The sequence below is a fragment of the Panthera onca genome, chromosome A2 (assembly GCF_046562875.1).
Source record: "Panthera onca isolate mPanOnc1 chromosome A2, mPanOnc1 haplotype 2, whole genome shotgun sequence".
Lineage (NCBI taxonomy): Eukaryota > Metazoa > Chordata > Mammalia > Carnivora > Felidae > Panthera > Panthera onca.
In genome coordinates, this window is record NC_138340.1 from 117,932,962 (window position 1) to 117,951,437 (window position 18,476).

Below are 18,476 nucleotides of genomic sequence, written 5' to 3' on the forward strand. Positions count from 1 at the left end.
GGAATTGGGTCCAGCCCCCGCCTTAGCGCAGGGCAGGTGAGAAACGGTCGCGCAGTTTGAAATTAACGCTGTCGGGAGGAGCTTAATTCGCAGCCCTAAAGCCCAGCCCCCTCAAACCGGGAGGTGGTCCCTGCAGCAAAACTTCTGTTAATTCGCTCCCCCGCCCTTCATCTCCCGCCAGAATAATCTGTAGCCTCCCCCTAGCGATTTCCCTCCCCCAATTTTCCCCTCCTGCTCTGAGGACTGACTCGGCCCCTTCCGGAAACACCCGAAGCGACTTCTAGTCAACACGTTACACTTCACACGCCACCAACCCTGTCCAACGTCTTTGGGAGTCGACCCCTTGGGTTCAAGAGAGGTCTTCGGAGAGAGTGGTTTGAGAGGGGCACTCCTGCTTAGTTCCGATTCTCCCCGCCCAAGTTTTTCTTCACTCCCTCACCCCTAGCGTTTGGAGGCACCCACATCCAGGGGCGAGGAAGTGGGCGGAGCCCGGTTTTGGCGCCAGGCGCTGCAGCTGCGAAACAGAAACGCCTCCGTCTAGAAGCTCGGTCACTGTCCTCGCCCCTACTTCCCTCTCCCTCCCCTCCGGGGGCCACCAGGCGCCACGCCGCGAACGGTAAGTGCCCCGTCGCTGGCGCCCTCCACCTGCCCCGGGCACCGGCTCCCAGCGGGCGCGGCGCGCGGCCCCTCCCCCGCCGGGAGCGCGCACCCGGCCGCCCCGCCCCTCGCGGCCGCCCGGCGTGGGCGGTGCCATTTCCCCTACCCCCCCCCCCCCCCCCCCCAGCGGCTGCCCGGCGCGCAGCTCCCCAGCCCCCTCCCCCTCGGATGTGGCTGGAGCTTGAGGCGCGCAGGGCCGGAGACGCCGCAGACCCGGGACGCGGAGCAGCTCGGAGGCGGTGAAGTCGGTGTCTTTCTTTCTCTTTCTCTACGCGGTGGTGGTGCTTAAGATACCACCTGCGCCCCAGGGATTCTCGCCCCGCACCCCATTTCCTTGCTTCCCGCCCTTCCCCGCCCGACCCCGAGTCAGGAGCTGGCGGGAAGCAGCGGAGAGTCGAGCGGAGACCCAGCGGCTGGCCTGGCGCTGGGCCGCTGCCTGGAGTTAGTTGTGGGGGAGGGGGAGAACGAGACAGACCTCGAGAGGGTCGAGAGCCGTGGCGACAGCCGCCTTATTTCTAGACAAAGCGCATTTCCTTTCCCCCCTCCCCCACCCGCGATCAAGATGAGGGGCCCTCCTCCCCTTCGCGGCCTCGGTCGGCGACTTGGGCCTCCCGTGAGGGCGGTGCGTTCTCCCGCATCAGCACGGCTCGCTGTCCTGAGGCTGCGGCGGGCGTTCCGTTACGTGGCTGCCGCCGGGTGGGGACGAACGCGGGCCCAGTGGTGCAGTGCCCTTGAGCCCCCGGGCCGCGGCCTTTGTTTCTCCCCGCGGATGCGCTGACCACGAGGCCCGCGCTCCCGGGTGGGGGGCGGGGGCCGGGTGTTTGGGCCTGGTTAAGCAGGGTGGGGCTTATGGGGGGCGAATAGACAGAAGAGGTGGTTTGTCTTAAAAGTGGCACGAAATGGGACTCACGCATCTCAGTATGTTTTTTTTCTGTCTTCAGCTTTTAAAACTAGTGATTAGAATGCGGGGGTTAAACCAAGTTGGGGTTATGTAGGTGCCTCTTTGGACTGTTACAAGGTCTAGTGGAAAATTGAAGGTAGTTTAATAATTGTGATTGTTTGGGTTATCACATCGAATTTTGAAACAAGTTATTTGACTTTTTTAAAAATTCTGGATAGGATTGATATCAGCGGGATTTAGACTGGGGAAAAAATATTTGTCTACTATTTTTTCCTTTGTAAAACTGTCTCAGATACCAGGGTACCCAATAAGGATTTCTCAATCCACTTGGTTACAACACTGATATACTCAGCAAGCATAGGTCACTAATAACTTAGGCAGGAGCTCAAATCTGCATCTCTGGATTTGAGTACAAATTTTAAATATAGGATACATAAGTGGGGGTTGGAATCCAAACAAAACTTGTGTTTACCTACCTTTTTTGTGTCGTGCAAACTTCTTTTTAACTGTCATGCATTTTTCTAGTAATAGCTCTTCAAGTCTGCAATAAAAAATGGCCTCCAATAAAACTACATTGGTAAGTTAATGAAAACCTAAAATACGTAAGGATCTAACTCAAATTTTTTTTCCCCCCAAAATTATAACTTTGCATCTCTGTGGTTGAGATATTTACATCCACATGTATTTCCCAGTCCCCTCTCCCTGCAGTGTTGTTATAGGGAGAATTAGGGGCAAAAACGAAATCATTACATTGAGATACTTACAGGCTTGGCTTAATAGTGTCTTAATCCATTTAAAGAAACCTAATCTTGGGAGGATAGCAACATGAATTTTACAGAGTATTTTTATCTTGAAATAAAAATAAACTTTTGCAACATGGAAGAATATTGACAGGCAGTGCTGTAAAGCTCTTGGGTGTTGGCATAAGGGTCCCTAAATCTCCCTATATTGAATTCTAGAGAGAGCAGGTATTTTCAGTGTTGGTTAAAGAAGTTGTTCCTCATACACCTAGGTTGGGACAAAAGTCATTTGATCTTGGGAATTACTTTAGTCATACTGTCCTATTTCAAGCTTAATTATTCTAAAATACATTAAGGCCTTAAAATCACATCATTGCCATGTGGTTTTTTAAATACAAAATGAACAAAACCATACATATGTCCCGGGAAGAGAGAAGACTAGATCTGCAGCAATTAAATTTGGAGCAATTAAATTTTTTCACTTTCTTAAATCCAGAGTTTGCATTCATTCCTATACTTCGTTAAAAGTTCTATGAATGTGTAAAGACGTAGTATGCTCAGCTATATTGTTACAGGTTTTTTAAAACATTGAAATATTCATATACAAATCACAAAATTGAACGTTATGATTCTCACAGTAATTCTAACACATTGCATTAATAATTGCAGTCATATTAAAGGTGAGTGCTAACACGAAAATAAGGTAAAACATTTGGTTTTGGTTTGTATATTGCTCTCTTGGGTTTCACACTAAAAAGGCAAGTTGCTGATTTTTAATTTTTACCATCATTAGGTTGCACGTTTAACTCAAATCCTGGCAAATGTTGAAATATAAAGTGTGGCACAAAAGATTCACATCAAAGCCCTCAGTGGAAAAAAGCACAAAGCATCTTCCATGCCCCCTCAGGATTGAACTGCCCTTCAACTTCCATAACCAGTAAACCAAAGTGTATAGATAATTGAATTGGCTGTATGGTTGCCTGTGACCTTCAAGTATTGGAAGGAGAAGGAACTAGCTATCCCTGAGGCTTGGAGGATGAAAGCACACATAGATGCCTCTATTGCTTTGGCACAGTTTTGATAGTCTTCAATGTCCGTAACTTAATGATACTGAAGCATTTTATCCTTTGACAAGGGATCATAAATTGACAGCCTTGAAAATTCTTTTCAAGAGATGAGGTGTGCTTTTAATTTATGTGGGAAAGTGGGTGAATTTTGTTTGAAAAGAAAAAAATGAACATTTGTAAGTAGCTTATGGGTGCCATAGAAGTAAATACTTCATTTTTTGTGCCAAGTTTTATTAGTGTTTATTCTTCTCACTTTTTGTGCTTATTTTTGCTTTCCTCTTTATTCTGTTAACCTCATCTTCATGAAGATGGCTATTTTATCATTTAGGATCACTGATAGACTTTTGTCTACACCCGTTCTTCATTTCTCTCACTACCATTCCTTGTACTGTACAGAAACAAAAAGCTATCTGACTGGTTGTGATACCCAGTGTCTGAATTAATGAAAATTATAAGGCCTGACTTAGAGAAGATATCCAACAAAATCAGGTGTTTGCTGGGTTATTGTAAATTCCAGAGGAGTTTTATTACTTCTATGTGTGTACATTTGTGAATAATTCCATAATTTTAATGTTTTTTTGCCATCTTGAAGTATTGCTGGTTAACTTTTTTGCCTGTATGCTGTATTAGGGGTGACTTCAGTGTTAGCAATTAAGATTTTTTTTTTTTAATAGCACCACTGAAATGAATTTAGAATTAACATTTGAGGTTTCCCTCCCTTAGTCTCTTCTAATTAACCATTTAAGTTTTTTGTTTTATCTCTTATCAATCCTCATAACATCTGACTTATTGGAAAATAATGTGGGGTTTAGCATGGTCTTTTGGCTTCTCTTGTAGCATTATGTAAAGAAAAAAACTAACCTAAAAACTTCTCTACGTAAATTTTGTTGGCTACCAGTTTGGACTCTTGAGAACCAAGAAGATTTTTTCACATTGGAGGATTAAAATGATCCAGCGTTTTGGCATCTTCGTGTGACAACATTATAGCTTTGTTCCACGTGATCTGTAATACTATCTACAGAAATTACGGAACAATACTAGCGTCCTTTTTAGCCTCTTCATGGTCTCCTTAGTTGACTCTGCAATTGATATCAGGATTCTGGACCATGTTTTCATTCTGCATTTACCTCTTTTCTGTATAATCAAGGCTTAACGTTGGTGTTTGCATTGATACAGGGGGTTTTAGTGTTTGGGGGCTATAGTTTAATGGGACTGTGGCTCAGTAAGACCTGTTACTAGTACTCTCTTCTTTGTGTCATCTTCTGGTACTTTTCTAGTTGTCTGTTGCTTTTTGCAGTTAAAATGAGTGCAAACTCTAGTAAACTTGGTCCTGTAGACTAGATGAGAGATTGGATTCGGAGAAGATAACAGTATTTTCCAGTGTTTTTGATTGTATTATTTCAGTGAAAGGGGGTGGGTGATAGGTTTGAGCTAAATGATAGGTTTGAGCTAAAATGGAATTAAGTATTCCTTTTGTTGACTTTAATCTTTTCAGAAGGGTCTCCCCTGGGATATAGAAGTAAAAACACAGGTGTCGAATGCAGTCTTTAGTCTTTAAAATGTACTCAAAATTTTTAAAAAATGTCTCTTAAATCTCTTTTTTGTTTTATTTTAGCAAAAAATGGGAAAGAAACAGAATGGAAAGAGTAAAAAAGTAGAAGAGGCAGAGCCTGAAGAATTTGTGGTGGAAAAAGTACTGGACCGACGTGTAGTGAATGGGAAGGTGGAGTATTTCCTGAAGTGGAAGGGATTTACAGAGTAAGAAACCTGGTGCTTTTATTAGATGTTTAACTGCAGTTAAGTGACATTTAAAGTTTGCTTTTAGTCTGAAGTTTTTAAAATCAGTTTCTCCATAGATTTCTTTAAATGTAAAGATACCTTTAATCTAGGGTACCTTGATTGAGAGCTGTTTAAAAAGAGCCAAGTCTTTAGCCTACAGTTGTAACCAAGCATATTTGAAACTAGTTGATTGCCTTGAAGAGTCACATTTACAGAGTGCAGTTCACCGTATAATGCATTTTAAGGTAGTTAAGTATTGCACCAATTAGAATATCTAATTGACGTTTCCTTATATAGGGAGGGTGTGCTATATAAGGTGTGAAGCTATATAAGGTAGACTGGTGGGTGTTGAACAGAAGTGCTTATCATAATCCAGGACCTGTGCCATATACTAGGTTTACTGTATCCTAATCTCTAAGAAGCAGTCAGGGCATTTTTCAAGCTCCTTAGTTCTTTATATTCCTCGTTGCTAATTGTTGTCCTAATTTTTATAATGTATTGCGAATAACTCATGCAGAAATTCTACTCTTACATTTATCTTGTGCTAAATCTCCTTGGAATCTTTTGCCTAATACCACAAAAACAGCAAGGTTCCATGGCCAGTGACTTATAAAAAATGGATAGTGAAGATAGTCAACAGTTTTCTGAACGGGGTGGACATGGGGAAGTGTGCTAGTTAAATAATTAGGCTTCAGATATCTGATACCTACTACATGCCCCACCGTTTACCTTTAAAGCTGCCTCCGTAAGCAATTTGGGAATTACGAGTTAAATGGAAGATTGAAGGTTTCTTATTTTATCTTTTCAGTATTCTTAGTTGAGCGAAAGCGTACATCATAAATTCGTAATTTGCCACTAGAAAAATTTCCAACAGGTAGGAGAACAAAGCAAAATAAGTCTGAACTTTTATCATATTTTATTTTACTTTATTTTCATTTTTGAGAGAATGTGTGCAGGGTGGGGATGAGGTGCAGAGAGAGAGGGAGCTGTCACCTACAGGGCTCGCTCTCACAAAGCGTGAGTTCGTGACCTGAACTGAACTCCAGAGTCGAAGGCTTAACTGACTGAGCCACTCAGGTGCCCCAAGTCCGAACTATTTTAAAGTTAGATTTAACCAATGTGTCAAAGAATTGATTACCTTCGTATGGTAGGTTTTTTGTTGTTTTGGTATCTCAAAACATTAAATGCTGTTTGTTTCTACCCAGCCCATCAAAATGTTAAGAAACTTAACTCCTTTTCTCCCTCTTTCTCCGAAACTTAAGGCCATTATTATGATTGAGACCTGCTAGATAACTAACTGTGCAGTGTATTAGGTAATATACAAGTCTATATTATCCACATATAGAAAGGGTTAGGGTTACGTAGATCTATGTTATATTAGACGGAGGCTCTGCTTCAACTCTTGTGCTCCTCTGTTCTCAGATTCAGGTTTTCCAATTTTAGAGTCTCAGCATATCAAAAGACGCAGGTTACAATCAGAGGTTAACATTACCTTTGTTTTCCAACATCTCTAAAATTAATTTCTTTCTGTCTTGTTCTGTAAAGTCTTTTTGGATCAGAGCACACAAAGTTAACAAGACTAGGGGGTGCCTGGCTGGTTCTGTTTGTAAAGCATACTACTCATGATCTCGCAGTTTTGAGTTCTGGCTCCACATTGGGCATAGCGTTTACCAAAAAAAAAAAAGGTTGCAAGCCTATCACTAGGATTATTTTTCATATTGGTAATTGCTATTCATTTTTCTTCTAGTCCTTCTGAAAAACATGAAAATGCTCATCTCAGCCTTGTATCAGGGGTTGCCAAACTTTTTCCTTAAAGAATCATATGGTAAATACTTTAGGCATTGTGGACCATAGGTCTCTCATGATTACTCATCTCTGCAAATATAATACAAAAGGAGCAGCAGACACTACGTTAAACAAATGAGCATGGCTGTGTTCTAATGACACTGTATGGCCCTAAAGTTCGAATTTCACGTAAATGTCATTTTGAAATTTTTTCCCAACAAATTAAAAATGTGAAAACCATTCTTAGTTTGCCCAACATACAAAAAGCTGGATTTGACTTTTGGGTTGCCAACCTCTGTTCTTCATTACCCAATTTGAGGACCCAGCAGAAATTGACAATTCTGTCTCACATTTAAGAATGCCTTAGAATTGTGTTTTCAAACACCGTATTGGAGATCCCAAATTGAGGCATAGTCTGATTGATCTGGTGAAGTAACTTGGGGTGGGAATAAGGAATCCACATTTTTAAAGCCTTTTCAGAGAAATTCTGAAGTGGGTTATTGGTGTAACTTAGAAAAATATTAGCTCTAATTCTGCTAGAGTCAGGTATAGTTAACTTGAGGTAATACAGCAGATTAATAGGGGGCTGAGAAAGACACAGGAAATATAAGCAGATTTTCTCGAGAATGTGGAGATAGGGAAGAAGCATCTGCAGTACAGCAGACTTTTTTCAGATAAATATTAAATGGATGTGGATGATGGTGATGAATTGTATTTAATTGAATTTTTTTCTTTTCTTTTTTTTTTTTTTTTTTTTTTAACTGAACCTAGTGCTGACAATACTTGGGAACCTGAAGAAAATTTAGATTGTCCAGAGTTAATTGAAGCGTTTCTTAATTCTCAAAAAGCTGGTAAAGAAAAAGATGGCACAAAAAGAAAATCTTTATCTGACAGTGAATCTGATGATAGCAAATCCAAGAAGAAAAGAGATGCTGTAAGTGTAAAATATTGCCCACTGGACTAACTTTGTAAAAGGTTGATGGCTTGATTTTTAAAGTACATTTAAAATACTTAAAATTGAAATGCTTTAGAAATCATTGAAAAGCTTTTTTAAAATGCTTAATATTTAGGACAAAAAAGGATAAACATGATTTAGCCTGCCTCATATAAATGTGCAGTAAGTGCTTATACTACTTAAATTGTTATGCTAGTGTTATTATGAGTAGATTCGTGGATTTGAGCCTTAGTAAAACCATTTCCTGTGATCCGGGACTGGTAGTCTTAAATAGAACGAACACAAAGATTAGATCATTGCTGTCCTTTACAATGTAGTAAACACAATCCACATGGCACATCCTGATTAGGGACTGTTAGTGGCATTGACCACCAGAAAGTACTTCTGCATGAGATCCTTGTTTGTCAAGGATATTGGCAAATAACACTTTGATTTTGAAGTATATAATCATTGGTGATGGAAGTTATTTTTATGGTTTTTTGGGGTTTGGTTGGGGGGAGGGTGTGAAATGAGATAGTTGGTTCATTCATTACATGGATATTTTGATCCAGTCTTTGCTTCTCTAATGTTTCTGTGGCTTCGGGCAAAACACGTAACTACTTGCTTATACCCTCAACTCCAAAACATACTGACCGTGCCTACTGACCTAACATCAATTTGAGAAAAGGTCTTGATTCTGAATTAGTATTTAGGTTTGGGAACTAAACATAAAATATGGATGCATTGATAAGGTCTTTGGATTTAAAATTTTATCATTTGAACTAGATGCCAAGTGCTTCACAGATAATCTGTTAAATCTTCATGGCAAGTTTATTAAGATTATAGGTATTATCCCCATTTCCCAGATGAGAAACACAGAGGTTGACGACATACTTGGTTCTGAATGCTTCAGCAGCCAAAGCAAAAAGGTAACACGTTAAGAATTTATAGGCATAGATAGAAAGTCAACCATATACTGATAAACACTGTTTAATAACAATACTTAACCCTACTTTGAGCTCTTACAATGTGCCCAGCAGTGTTCTATGTAACTTAATTTGCACTTTGCATACTACAAAACGTCTGAGACAGATAGTATTATTCCTGTTTTATAGAAAACCTGAACCACAGAGGTTAACTTGCCCAAAGCCACACAGTAAAGGTTAGAGTCTTCATTCTAACTAACCCAGGTAATGTGACTCCAGAGCCTAGGATATAGATAAAGTCTGGTAGGGAGAAGGGATTTGTTGACGTAGGCAGTTCTCAAACATTTTTGGCCTCAGAACCCCTTTAATACTTGAGAAAATTACTGAGAATCCCCAAAAACTTTTGTTCATGTGTGTTATGACTATCAATACTAACTATATGAGAAATAAAACAAATTCCTAAAATCCTTGTATTCAGTTAACAGTGATAGAACCTATTGCATGTTCATAACTTTTCATGAAAAATAAACGAGAAGAGTGTCATTTTACATCTTTGCAAATCTTTTCGATGTCTGGCTTAAGATAGTTCTACTTCTGCATCTGATTTGCTCTCAATGTTTGGAGATAATACGAAGATAATCTGAAGTCAGAGATACATGAAAAGAGGGGACCTTGCAGATAAACAGACACATACCAATGGTCTCTAGAATATCCAGGGGTCCTCAAACCACACTTTTAGAAGCAGTGGTTTATGCTAAGTATTTTATAAGGTTTCCTGTAATTCACATTGATTACATTACTGATGAGTGTGAGTTTTGAAGTTTTTACTATTTTCTATTTGTGTTTTGTGTGTGCTTTTAAAATATGTGGGCAATTTAGACTAATACCTACAAGTGAAATCTTCCAAGAATTTACGATTATTAATGGATGAGTTAGCAAAATAAAGGGATTAATTTTTTTGTGTGCCCATACAGTTCTGTCTTTTGACATATTAGGATACGGAAAGGTATTTGTTACCTTGACTTGCGATTTAGAATACTTTTAGATACCCACATTTGTTGTAGCTTCTTGAAAAGTTAACAGAAATTATGTTTTAGTACTAAATAAGGGTTTTTTCTCTTGCTATTTCTTTTTCACTATGGGATGATTTTTATTTGAAAGCTATATTTCATGTAAACACATTGGAAGTTAATATTAGTTTGCTATATGAAAAGTCAATATCTTTTTAATAGTCAATATCTTTTAATCAGGCTGATAAACCAAGAGGCTTTGCCAGAGGTCTTGATCCTGAACGAATAATTGGTGCCACAGACAGCAGTGGAGAATTAATGTTTCTCATGAAATGGTAAGTGTGCAGATGATTGCTGTTTTATTTTAAAGTAGGAATAGATTTTTTCAAATTTGTGAAGCCTTAACTAGAAAAGGTTTTATAGTTTTCATCATTATGAGGTAGTAATTATCTGCTGAAAGGATGATTCTAGTTTCTTTTGCTATGATGTTTTAAAACAAAATTTGGCAAACTGTGGCTTGTTTTGGAAGATGAGGTTGTATTGGAACATAGTCACATGTACCACATAATCCTTCAGAAGCACTTAAACACCTTTTGATTGAATTACGACTTGAGTGAAAGACTTGCAGTTGACAAAAACCATTGAGACTTTTGACTGAACATTTTTTTTCCTCACAACAGGAAAGATTCAGATGAGGCAGACTTGGTGCTGGCAAAAGAGGCAAATATGAAGTGTCCTCAGATTGTAATTGCTTTTTATGAAGAGAGACTAACTTGGCATTCTTGTCCGGAAGATGAAGCTCAATAATTGTTTGTGTTGCTTTTTATATATATTTATATATATATATAAAATCTGGGTCTTGGTTTTTTGGTTTATTAGTGTGAAAAAATAACATTCTAATGAAAATCAAGTTTGATATGTTTGTTTTGAAGTAGTATTGGGGGAGTTGTTGGGGTTTTTTGCATCTATAGCACTGGTTACTTTGAACAAATAAAAGCTTTCTGTAGTTGCTTCCTTTATCAAAGAAGAATATTTGAGACCATGGTATATTATTCCCCTGCTTTAGAGAACACCTTTTCTAAATGTTGGGGGAAATCTTCATAGTTGTTCTTCAATCAGAATTTGTGTTTAACTCCTATATGCCTAAGGACCATTCTGGGTTTTTTGTTTATTTGGGGTTTTTTTTCTGTATATACTTAAAATACATACGTAAATTGTTTTCTTTTTTTTTTTTTTTAACATTCCCCAAAATAAAAACAGCATTTTATAACCATGGATAAGCCCACGTTTCTGGGATGCCATCATTTTTAGCAACCTAAGAAATCACTTAAATTGAAAGTTTTCCTGAAGCCTTAACCTTTCAAATTTTGTAATTAATTGGGCTTACATATAACGTAAGCAATTTAAATTGGACAATTTGAAAGCAGCCGTAACAGAATCCATGTCTGCAGTCACACAAATGCAAGTTTGTTTGCAAGATTCCTGAAAGGAAAATTATATCACTACCAATAACCTCCCCACCCAAATGAAAAAAACCAGACAAGTCCTGGTATGTTTTAATTAGGTAAGCAAAACTTAGTGGACATTTAAAGGTTCCTTCTGGTGAACCATTCCCTTTGAAGAAGTTGAAATCCCTGTGCTGCACTGACTAAAAGGTCATGATTCATGGAATGTTTAAAACTTGTTCATGGAAACCTGATCATAATCAGATGGTTAGAGATGTTGGCAATTTAGCACCTGCTGGAATAAATGGGGGGACAGACCTCTGTAATCTAAATTGTTGACCTGCATGTTTTTTCTTTACCCCAACTCATTCCTTACATGTAGGCTCAATCTTCTCAGTATTTGAGTTACTGGTTCAGCAGAAACCAGGAAAAACAATAACTTTGTAGTCAGAATGTTATCCAATTGTATATTATTTACTTTATTGTAAATACTGGTAAACAGTGGTCAATAAATAGTTTTATATTCCTTTATGTGGTTAGACTTTTTTTTTTATTGTCTTTTCTAGTAGAGCATTCACATACCTTTGAATCACTTTTATGTGTATTTATAATATAACATTAAAGCATTAGAGTACATGTCTTAGATCTTTTGAGCTTAGGAGTTAGAGACATACTAGAATATGTATTTCCACAAAAATGAATATTCGTTTCTTGTGATGCTTAAGAGGAATCTGCACCATTAACGTGAAATTTTGATAACTCAGAATGTAGTTCGTTGAAACTGCTATCTGAAAAAGTTACTCTGATAGGACTGATCCTGTTGTGATGGACACATTTTCTACTAATTTCCAAAATCCATACAGAGAAAAGGTAATCGTTTTGCAATATATACAAATATTTAATCCTGTCATATACCCGGAACTGCTAGTTCAATGTCAAATTATACCTCAATAAAAAAGTCATATCTATACTAAGCTGTTATTTATTCATGTTTATTACATATCTCTTTATGGATCTAGCACTGTTCTCAGCCATAGGTTCATAGATGATACAGAACTTACTGTTTATACCAGAAAGTGATGGCCCCTACATTAAACTTTAGTAAAGGCATTTCTGGAAATAATGTTGTCCACATAGTACTTTTATTATCCCTTATTGTATTAGTTTCTTATCGGTGTTGTAAAAAAATTGCATCAATCTTAATGGCTTAAAGCAACACGAACTTACCAGTTTGGGAGGTCAGAAGTCTGAAATTTGTCTCACTGAGCTGAAAGGTGTCAGCAGGGCTGTTTCCTTCTCAAGGCTCTGATGTCAAAATCTGTTTTCCTTATCTTTTTCTGTTTCTAGAAGCCATCTACACTTCTTGGTTTCTGGCCCCCTCCATCTATAAAACCAGCAGTATGACATAGTCTCAACGAGTTACTTCTCTCTGTGTCTCAGTTACTACTTCTATAATACAGAGATAAATCATGGGCTTCTGTAAAGAAGAAATATATGCTTGTGAGTCACAATAGTGCCTTGTACTTATTAATCAAAATGGCTTTTACGTATTTTTAATAGGAGCATAGTAGGCTGTTGTATGAAGGTTCCCCAACTTAACCAACTGCCCCCGGTAGGTTGTTTGTAGTTTTTGCTATTGTAGTGAACATTCTTAGACAAAATGATGGTGGCACTTAAGTAGATAGACGGATTCCCATTTATTGGTGAAGTCAAGCTTACAGTGATTTACTCTTCCCATCAGTCACTTTTATCTTATATCCTCACTTGTACTGCAAATTAATAATAGTGTTTTTAGCCAGTCCAATGGCTTCATGTTTTAATTTGGCATATCTATGATTTTTTTTTTGAGTATTCTTTTCATGCTTAATGATAATTCCATTTCCTCATCTGAAATCAATTGCCAATTTTACAAAAATTTTTGATTGGTAGGAATAGTAAGAATATTAACACTTAAGTTTTTTGGATTGCAAATATTTTTCACCATTGTCTGTATTTTGACATGATTTATGGTATATTTTGATTGTACCATTTTTTTTTTTTAATGTGGTCCACTCTTAACCAGTTTTTATGTCTTCTGGATTTCCTGTCTTGTTTAAAACTACTCCCATCCTGAAGTTGACATTATGTGGATATTCTTTTAAATTTTCCTCATTTACATTGTCATTTTTATAGTAAGGTTTTTAATCGAGATTTTGTTGGATATTGTGATGCAGGTTTTAGGTTTTTCTGCTCCCCAAGATGGACATCAATACCTTTGAAGAACTGAGATGTGTGGGTAACAAAGTTTGCCTAATCCTATGGATCAAAGAAGACCTTATGCCACTACAAAAATGTTAGTTAACAGTTACAACTGAAGTTTTTCTTTCTCATAAAAAGGCCTGGAATCTATTCAAATGCCTGAACAAGTATTGGTGTGGCAAGATTCCCAAGTTTCATATCATTCAGAACAGAAGGGAAAACTTTGACCTGGAGTTTATTGCCAATAGGCTACTTCTAAAACCTCTGAAATTTAAAAAATACTGTGATTACTCACTACCGTTCCCCTACCCAGTGCTTTCCTTTTGTGTTTGAAGACAAATTATATATCCCTCATTTATAAACCAGAAATCTGGTTCCTGGTAATTCTAACAGGACCTGATACTGCTCAGGTGTTAATGTAGTAAACAACATGGACAGTAATGGAAAGGTATGAAAATCAGTAAGGGGAAGTAGTCCTTTAGGGTAACTTAAAGACATTTAAAAATACTATCTTCTGTTTCAAGTTTGAATCTTAACTAGGCAATGAAGATATATGTTGGAGAGAAAAATGTAAGGAAATCATAAGTTTGAGCTTGATCATTATGTTTTCCTTTTCTATCTCTTACACAAAGATCAACTCATGTTTGTTTTGTTTGTTTTAAACACCCCACCCATAGGCTCCAAGTTGGGTTCATATGTTGGCTAATTAGAAAGCTAATAAAAACAAGTGCTTAATTTTACTTAAAATTTCTGTGTGTGTGTGTGTGTGTGTGTGTGTATGTTAATGGATAAGGCTGAATGGCTGTGTCAAATATTTGATCCTTACAGTATGCTTTTTTATACTTTATTAATCCAATATGAAAATTGGGTATCAAGCCAAAGAATCTAATATGAAGTAGAATATGAATAATATGTGTATTGTATATAACCTGTATGATACATAGGCCCTTCTGTGTTCGGGTGAATGCGTGAATTTATATTTTATTTTTTGAATGTTCACTAAACAAGGGGAACAACTTAAAGCTCTAGTAGTTGACTTAACATAATCAAGGAAGTTGATTCTGAATGTGTATTATCTGATGAATGTGCTGTACTCATCAGATACATGGCAATCCCTAACATAGCTGCTAATAGAGCATAGTTAAGGAGTGGGGATTGAATGTTGTTGGGTTTTGGGGAGTGGGGTTTTGTGTGGGTGTTCTAAGAATTTATATTATGTTGGAAAATGCAGGAAATCATACAGGTCACTTGAAGTGCAAAAATATGAAATCATATTCATTTGATGAATTTATTATAGTTCATGTTTTTGCTATAAAAGCAAACAATGAATTCTCCATGAGCACATATTAAAACTTTTTTAGTTCTTAAAAGAAATACCTTAACAGTTGTCAAATACTGTGCTAAGTGGTTCTCACACTTTATCTTATTTAATCCTCGAATGCCTCAGGGGATAGGTACGATTGACCCCCTCTTACTGGTGAAGATCCTAGGGCACTAAAAGGTTAAAGAAGGTTAAGACCATTTGTATGAATTAGGGCATCAAATGTGGGAATGAAAAGAAGGGGGGCATGCCTGGGTGACTTAATCAGTTTAGCGTCCGACTCGATCTCAACTCGGGTCCTGATCTCAGGGTTGTGAGTTCAAGCTCTACACTGGGTGTGTAGCCTACTTTAAAAAGTGAAAGTAAAAATTAAAAAAATAAAAGGGGACTAGCTTGAGGATCAGGTTGTGTCCATTACAACTGCCCAATTTTTGTTTGTAGAATAAAGAGGCTTGGGATATAAAATGAGGTGATGTGGAAGCTGAGAAGGGATTCAGAATGATTCCCAAGATTTAATTTCATCTTGTATGGATGAAAATGTCATTTAGAGAGAAAGGGAAGAGAAACAAGTTTGAGAAAGATAACAACATGGCTTTGGACATACTCAGATTGAGGTATTCCTTTGATTGCTTTCATTAGTGTATTACTTAGTATACCTACAATACATAGTACATAATTTGGCTGAAAGTGCAAGATACCCAACTGAAACTTGCTTTGATGGGGAAATTGCTTATTAGCTTAGAGATGGAGTAAAAATGGAGTTCAGAGCACTGGCTCTAGAGTTTGACCCCATGGGTTGGAATCCCAGCTCAGCTTTGTAGTTACTTAACCTCCTTATGCCTCAGAATGTTCCATAAAGCTGAGAGGACGTGATGATATTTATCTCAAGGGATTTTCAGGTTAAAAGAGAAACATGAAAAATACCTAGAGCTGAATGTCTGGTACTTCATAAGAACCAGTTAAATCATTGCCAGCCGTAATGTAATGTGATGTAAGCCTCAGGATGACTGGGACCCTGGACTGGCACAATCCCAAGACTCACCATCTCTGGTTGTTGGCTCTCCCGTCTGGAACCAAAACCAGAAGGCTGGGGCACCTGGGTGGCTCAGTCAGTTAAGCGTCCCACTCTTGGTTTCGGCTCAGATCATGATCTCATGGTTTGTGAGTTCGAGCCCCACATCAGTCTCCAAGCTGACAGTGAGGAGCCTGCTTGGGATTCTTTCTCTCTGTCTCCCTGCTCCTCCCCTGCTCTTTCTCTCTCAAAATAAATTAGCTTTAAAAATAAAATTAAAAACAAAAAAACCAGAAGGGCTGGCAGCACCCTAATCCCCAAGCCTGCCTCTAAAGCAACATTGAGGTTTTCTCTCTGCTGAACCAGAGTCCTTTACAGGATCTGCCTGAGTTGGCTTGGGTCAGCTGCCCTCCCTGGAACTGTCAACTGTAACCAGATGTGTGGAGAAATATGGATCAATCACCAGAAGGGAACTTTCCAGAAAAAGTGGATACTATTTAAACAAAATGTGTAACTAATGCAAAGAATTTCAGCCAATCTGAAAGCACTTTTAAAAACAAAAAAATTTAATGTTTATTTTATTTTTGAGAGAGAGACAGAGTGCAAGTGGGGAGGGGCAGAGAGAGGAGACACAGGATCCAAGGCAGGCTCCAGGCTCTGAGCTGTCAGCACAGAGCCTGACATGGAGCTCAACCCCACAGACCAGGAGATCATGACCTGAACCAAAGTCAGCACTTAACCGACTGAGCCACCCAGGTGCCCCTCAAAAGTGCCGCCTTAAAATACCCTTTGTCCTTGCTTTTAAGAACACTTCTAATGTGAATTATATCGGTGTCCTGAAACATCGTAGACCTTTCTACCAACTTTAATTTTTTTCAAATGAAGATTGAAATCTGCCCTTTTCCTTAAATGAGTGTTGGAGAAAATAATGACTTGGGAGAGCAGAACAAGGACATTGATATTTAAAGCTGCTCTTGTACCACCATGAATGCATAGGAGAACTTTCACTTTTTAAAAATGAAGCCTATCCTTAGTCAGAAGTTCTGCATATTAGCTTCCTAAAAGAAAAATGACACGGAAACTAGTACTTAGTGACGTTTCATAGTAACCTTTTTCCTTGTCATATTTCAATGTCCACTGTAAGGATCAAGCTCAATGGTATCCACCGTCTCCTACCTATTCCCCCTGATGCATTTATTGGATCCCGACAACGCCCTAATTGATATCCTGAATTGGTTTTTCTGGTATAGTAACCTGATATTTTTAGAGCTCCAAAGCCAATTTTGGTGTCTCAAAGCTCTAAGCCATTTTGATGGAGAACGGTAGAGCATGGGAAGAGAAATGAGGGGCCGATATCCAGGGGGAAAATCTAAATGCAAATGGGCATTGGGGAATTCAAGAGTGAGATTAGTAAACCAAAGAAGATACATATTACATTCAGGATCCATGCCATCACTTCACAAGGCCCGTTGGTAGTTCAGGAACTGAACACCTTTGGATAGATTCCAAGATGGACTCCCTTTAAAGTGAATTCATTTCTAGCATAGTGTCACAATATACTTTCTCACTCCTTGGGTTGCTTTGTTTCCTGTTCACAGATATCTGATTCCTCTGCACTAGGAAATTGTTCTGAATACAGAAATAGAAACGTATCTGATGTGCTGAAAAGGGATAAACATTTGGACATTTTGCTGTGGGGATGCTTAACTTTCTTGCAGTTTTAGAATGGCGACACAAAGGAAAACTCAGTTTTACCCTGAGATCCCACTTGTTCTCCGCTGAAAGTCAGGCTTAGCAAGTTTCTAGCACCAGACATTACATCTAATCGGAGAGGATTCTTAAATTACACTGCACTCTTATTTTATCATAAATAAATAGGATACTCGTCTCTCTGCAGGTGCTTGTGATGCAGATGAGGGCAGAAAAGGACTCTTAACCTTTGTTTTCTCCCTCTTCTAAAATGTAAGGGTCATTGGAACAAGTATTTGTCTTTTTCAGTAGTGTATCCCTGGCACCTTACAAGAGGGCCTGGTATCAATTTGAGGACAAGAGCAATGGAGGAAGGAAAGAGCCCTGGATTTAAATTTGGGCTTGGGGGTGCCTGGATGGATCAGTCGGTTGAGCGTCTGACTCGATTTTGGCTCAGGTCATGATACTAGGATCATGGGGGATCAATTTTTTTTGTTTTGTTTTTTTTTTTGAGAGAGAGAGCGTGCAACCAGGGGAGAGGGGCAGAAGTAGAATCTTAAGCAGGCTCCATGACCAGCACAGAGCCTAATGCAGGGCTTGGTCTGATGACCCTGAGATCATAGATCATGACCTGAGCTGAAATCAAGAGTTGGATGCTTAACCAACTGAGCCACCCAGGCACCCCCAACTTACTGCATATAATTTGCAATAGCCCCCTGTGCCTATTCTTGTTTGCTAAACTGTTGATAATTTCTCCTTCCATTCTCATTTGTCTTACTAAACATGTATTTGTCTTTAGTAGCAAATATGTGTTCCCCATTTGACATATATATATAATGGAATATGTATTATAATAATTTATATATATACATATATATATATGTGTGTGTATGTATATATATATATATATATTTATATATATACATATATATATATGTGTGTGTATATATATATATATTCATTCCAAGAAAA

At 38.4% G+C, this 18,476-nt stretch overlaps 1 protein-coding gene across 4 annotated transcripts; it reads left to right on the forward strand.

The window, feature by feature from the left end:
• The first annotated feature begins 225 nt into the window (after positions 1-225).
• On the forward strand, positions 226-11,770 carry CBX3 (chromobox 3). Of its 4 annotated transcripts, none has more exons than XM_078441293.2 (6): positions 227-616; positions 2,084-2,135; positions 4,981-5,123; positions 7,701-7,863; positions 10,040-10,134; positions 10,480-11,770. In XM_078441293.2, the coding sequence occupies exons 2-6, from the start codon at positions 2,112-2,114 to the stop codon at positions 10,604-10,606; spliced, it is 552 nt and encodes a 183-aa protein (XP_078297419.1). In that variant the 5' UTR covers positions 227-616; positions 2,084-2,111; the 3' UTR covers positions 10,607-11,770. The 4 variants fall into 4 exon arrangements, with proteins under 4 accessions (XP_078297430.1, XP_078297419.1, XP_078297416.1 ...); XM_078441290.2 differs by lacking the exon at positions 227-616 and adding an exon at positions 769-901; XM_078441304.2 differs by lacking the exon at positions 2,084-2,135 and having other exon boundaries at positions 226-616.
• Positions 11,771-18,476: the final 6,706 nt, after the last annotated feature.